Source organism: Leopardus geoffroyi, chromosome A1 (genome assembly GCF_018350155.1).
Source record: "Leopardus geoffroyi isolate Oge1 chromosome A1, O.geoffroyi_Oge1_pat1.0, whole genome shotgun sequence".
NCBI classification, from domain to species: domain Eukaryota; kingdom Metazoa; phylum Chordata; class Mammalia; order Carnivora; family Felidae; genus Leopardus; species Leopardus geoffroyi.
In genome coordinates, this window is record NC_059326.1 from 6,469,503 (window position 1) to 6,474,951 (window position 5,449).

The 5,449-nt window shown below is 53.2% G+C and overlaps 1 protein-coding gene across 1 annotated transcript; it reads right to left on the reverse strand.

Annotated features, from left to right (window-relative positions):
• Window positions 1-234: 234 nt before the first annotated feature.
• GPR12 (G protein-coupled receptor 12) lies at window positions 235-3,604 on the reverse strand. Its single transcript, XM_045462574.1, has 2 exons — window positions 3,348-3,604; window positions 235-2,560 (listed from the first exon to the last, which is right to left on the reverse strand). Exon 2 carries the CDS (start codon window positions 2,543-2,545, stop codon window positions 1,541-1,543), a length of 1,005 nt encoding a protein of 334 aa, XP_045318530.1. The 5' UTR covers window positions 2,546-2,560; window positions 3,348-3,604; the 3' UTR covers window positions 235-1,540.
• Between the last annotated feature and the right edge of the window lie 1,845 nt (window positions 3,605-5,449).

Here is a 5,449-nt window from a genome sequence, read left to right on the forward strand (position 1 = left end):
GGACCCTGAAATACTGGTCTTGCCACCGTCTGAATGGGCTTAGTTGACATCCCGTCCCGAAACCTTTCGTTGATTGTACAGGCACCACTACGAATCCACGGCAAATGGAGGGAAGGTATGTGTGTCTAAAACATCTGTCTCACTAAAGGAAATGGCGCTCAGACAACGATTTTGCAATGTGCTTACAACCGAGTCTTCTGTGTTATTTCTTGACAAAAATCTTTGCTCTCTGGGAACAGGCAATGCAGTTTTTATTGCGTTTAAGTTGTTTTTTTGGTGAAAAGAAGGAAAAGGAATTCAAAGTTAGCTTCTCACGAACAGCCACATGGCCACTCCGCTGGTGAATTTACAGAGGGTAGCTTACAGATACCACCGTCAGATACGCATGGTTTATATGCACTCGCCAACTTCATCGTTAAAATAGGAGACCACCTGTTTCAAATGCACTTTGTACCACAGACAGTGTGAACCGGAAATATTTGATCTACAAGATTTAATTCTATTCGTCTCAATCAGGACTAACTATTAATACATTCTTAGATATAGAGAGATAGGAAACGTGATGTTTTCATATTTCGCGATAGCTTCCCATTGCTTTATTTTTCAGAATATTCTCCAATAAACGTAACCTACTTTTAATAGATGTTACTAAATTTTTTCTTTTGTTCCCTGAAAACAATCAGACTGTGGTTTAAGAAACTACAATGGCCGGTCTAATCAATCCCACTTCATATGCAAATCAAGACAATTTTCAGAATTCGTTTTAGAGACACATTGAAAACCTATATTGAAAGCGGACTCATTTGATTCTGGATTTACACGGCAACATTTGAAACTCGTGGTCTAGCTAACACAGGCAACCTTGCAGAAAGTCACAACATTCACAGAAATACCAAAGTAATTCTTGTGAACAGTAATTGCTCCAAGTAAAGAAAGAATGCACAAGAATGGGTACACGGTTTCCGTGTTGGTCACTTATCACTGAGTTCACGTTAATAAAACCGGGTCTCTTCCAAACAGAATCATGTGAACTATTTGTGTTGGCTTGAAAGAGATCATCTTCAGTTAGATACATGCAGCGTTGAAAATCTACCTTGACATTAAAAAAAAAAAAATCTGGAAAAAGTCACTGCTCCTCCATTGATCGCAATAATTCAATTTTATTGTAGAGTCCAAGTAAACACTCCAGGACCAGTTTACTTTTGATAACATCATGGCCACAGCATACACTTTCCTTCCCACCCACTACCAATCCTCCAAATACAACAGAAAACAAAAATCCCTGCCTCTCAACAAAACAAAATAATCATTTATTTTATTTTATTTTTTTAAAGGGCGAAGACACTGGCCACAGTATTTCCACTTCGATCACTTAACTCATCTCAATGAATGCTTCAGAAATGCTGGGTGCTCCTGCGGCTGGAGAGAAAAATCCGGTCGAAAGGAGTCAAGGACAGCATCTCACCCACTGGGCCGGGCAGTGAAAGTGCTTGGTAAATGCAGAAAATAGTGTGCCGTGTGTCCCCTAAGGGGGAGGCTGCTACACGTCGCTGGGGGACCGCGCTCTCTGGGAGAGACTGGACGGGATGCAGCCGCAGCAAATGAGACAGAGGGCTTTCTGGATCTCTTGGTTTCTGAAAGCATATATGACAGGGTTGATGATGGAGTTGTAGGTGGCCGGCAGGAGGGTGGCATAGGTGTACATGGAGGGGTAGGTGTAATCAGCTATCAAGGAGTAGAGCGTGAAAGGCATCCAGCAAGCAGCGAAGGTCCCCAGAATGATGGCCAGGGTGGAGACGCCTTTCCGGGTGGTCACGTAGTGGGAGGTGGCCAGGAAGTGATGCTGCAGGGCGATCTGATGGGCGTGCCGCATCACGATCTTGCAGATCTGGATGTAGAGCTGCAGCATGAGCGCAAACATGAAGAGGAAGGAGACCGAGAGGATGGCCGCGTTGTTCTTGGTGAGAGGTCTGACCACGCTGCAGGTGGACTCGTCTCTGAGGCAGTTCCAGCCCATGACGGGCAGCAGTCCCAGGCAGATGGAGGTCCCCCAGAGCATGACGAGCATGACATAGGTGAACGTGACCGTCCTCTCCGAGTGGTACGTCAGCGCGTAATACAGGGAAAGGTAGCGGTCAACAGTGATAGCCAGCAAGCTGCAGACAGAGGCAGAGAAAGAGGCGACAATGAGCCCGATTGTGACCAGCTTGGTGGCTTCTGACTGAAGCAGGTAGGCAAAAACAAAATTGACGATGAGTCCCACGCCGGCCAGTAAGTCAGCCAGAGCCAGGCTGCCTATGAGCAGGAACATGGGTGCTCGCAGGCTGGGGTTATGGAAGATGATAAGGACCACAATGGCATTTTCACAGGAGATGAGGGTTCCTGAGGTACACAAGACAATGTCCCAAGGGTTGACAACCAGCTCTGGCTCCGGCTCGACAACAGGAACCTGGGAGGAGACGGCAGCCGAGACGTTCTCCGCAGCGCCAGCATCTAAATAATCCCGAGGCAGCCCGCTTAAATTGACCTTCAGGTCTTCATTCATTTTAACCCCCGTCCTCTTCAACGAAAAGACAGGCTTTTTAATGTTGAGACACAGCAGGGCGACAATCCAAGATCATGCAAAACACACACAGACAGAAAGCCAGCCCCTGCTCAGACACCGCCATCAAATGCCACACGCTTCACCAACTCGAAAGTGTCACGGAACAAAACAAAGGGCAAAGTCTCGCCGGCCGAGGACCCGCGACCACAGATGCCGGTGGGCGCTGGGGACGACACAAGATCGGACTTGGAAACACGAGCGTGAGCGAGGCAGGCACACACGGAGCCGCGGCGGACCGGTTGCTAAAGTGCGGGGAACGCACAGCTGAAAACCACATCCTGCATGCTGGAACCGAACCCCCGTGCCACCTCTGGGCTGCTGCCGGGGCAGCCGCGCCGCAGCCACAGGTCGCGAGCCGGGGGCCGCCATCCTCGATGGAACATCTCAATCGCCTATTTCCATCGAACTCCCCCTCCCCGCTCCAAACAAATCAAACCAAAACCAAAAAAAAAAAAAAAAAAAAAAAAAAAACCCTCGCTCGCGTGCACACACTCACCCCCTCCCCAAGCCAGAACAAAGAGGGGTCCCAGCCGCCCCCCGTGCGCACGGGGCAGTCGGGCCAGGGTCACAAAAGGCAGGTGTGTGCAATGGGAGTGTGGACACAGACAGACAGACACACGCCCATGCACCTGCCGCCGCTCCCCCCCTCCCCCGGCGGCGGGGACGGGCGGAGGACGCGCGGGGACGGGCAGGGCGCCGGGACAGGCGGCCCACGGGGGCGGGGGGTCATCGAGGGGGTCACCTTGGCGCGACCAGGCCGAAGGGGCTCCTCCGGTGCTTCCGAAGCGCGCGGGCTACTCCTGTCGCATGCCCGCGGCGGGGCCCGCGGCGGCGAGGGGCGGTGGCCGCGCCCGGGAGTGGGCGGGTGGGGGGGGGGGGGCGCGCGGGGCGCGCGCTCCGCGCCAGGTGAGCTGCGGGCGGCAGGTGAGCGGCGGGCTCGGCTCGCGTGCCCGACTCTCCCCGCCGCGCGCCCGCCCGGCCCACACGCTCCCCGCGCGCGCGCCCCCGCCCCGGCGCCCGCGCCCGCCGGTGCGCGCCCCGCCGCCCGCCCGCGGGAGCCCCGGGAGCCCGGCGCGCGCCCCCAAGGCTCGGCGCGCACCTGCAGGCGACGGCGGAGCGCGCGCGGCTGCAGCAACCCCCACCCCCACCCCGCCCCGACCCCCTCTGGGAAGGAGAGGACCTGGAGGCCGCGACTTGCACGCTCGCCTTCCCGGCCCGCTGCCCCCGCACCCCACCCCAGCTGGCCGTCTGGGGCTTGCACCGGGTGACGGGCAAAGGAGCACTGCCCGGGAGCCCGGTGACCTATTTATTCCGTTCCTGAGGTCTCCCCGGGTAGTCGCAGTCTCCCGGGCCCCCGCTTCTCCACGCCTTTGCCTAAACTGCCACGTTCATGGCCCAAAGGATGGCTTAGGGTGGTATTCAGGAGTAGCGTTTGGGATCCACGGTGAGCAGGTTAGGGAGGCTGATCCTTCAAGCAGCAACATGATTGGCCAGCTAGTTTAGAGTTGCCGTTGACCACACTGCATCCGGATCCCCAAAGGGTTCCTTTCCTCAGGTGTGTGTTAGACCTGGTGCATTATGACTGTGCCCCGGGGCACATTGGCTTAACCGCATGTAAGGTGCTGTTCTGTGAATCATCATTCTCATCAAATCGCACTTATGAAGTGCTCCTTGAGCTGTTTTCAAATAGAAATCGTCTACTGAATTCCTGCAGAAGCTTCCTGCAGATGCTGGCCGAAACCCATTCATCTGGGTCCTGGAGTGGCAGTGTTAATTTATTTTTTTCATTTCAACACATCGGTAGGTTCTAAGATTAAGAACCCGATAGCTGTCTGCTCTTAGGAGCTTATGTCTCCTCTGGCTGCAAAACCTAGAGCGCTTAGTAGATCTTAAAGTTAAAAGTGAACTCCCAGCTTAAAGAGGGGAGAAAACAGGCTGGATATTCTGTTTTTGTTTGTTTGTTTTTTATTTATTATTATTATTTTTTTCCTTTCAACAGTGAAGGTTTCCTGACTGCCTTTCTCCACCGCACGGTAAGGGTCCTGTGTGAATAGATAGTCCGCGGAGCATGGGACCCTACAACTCCTTCCTACAGGGACATCATCCTCTGGCCATCCTGCCTCTCTCCGGTGCTCACTGTCATTTCTTACCCCAGCCCTGCAGATTCACCTGCCCTTGACTTCCCCTTCTCCCTTTTCCTCCCTTTCCCCCATCCATGAGCTCTGGCCTCTGCAAGATCACCCTGTCTCTCCCTACACGCCGGTTCGCAGCTACAAATCAGCAGTTCTGCGGTGGGGCCCAGATTCTTCGCTTGCAACCCTCTGTCCCGGAGATCCCAATGTTCCTGGTCCACGTACTCCCCTTGGAAAAACAAGGTTCTATGGAGTTTGTAGAACTCCTGGGGCACCTGGGTGGCTCAGTCGGTTAAGCATCCCACTCTTGGTTTTGGCTCAGGTGACGATCTGACGGTTCGTAGGACCGAGCCCCCACATTGGGCTCTGTGCTGACAGCGTGGAGCCTTCTTGGGATTTTCTCTCTCCTTTCTCTGCCCCTCCCCCTGCTTGTGTCCCCAATCTCCCTCTCTAAAAAAATAAATAAACATTAAAAAAAAAACAACTGCTTGTACCTGGTGGGAGGCATCAGACACCTGTACCTGCCAAGAGCCATGCTAACTGCTGGGCATAGATTCACTAAGATGTGATCTCCCTACTCACAGGCATGTATCTCGTGCTGGTGACAGACACATAAAAAGGAGCAATAATGTCGGGCAGCAAATGCTGTAATGAAGGGATGTATAGCTTCCTGTCAATTTCTATGTGATGAATCAACGCGCTTTTAGAATCA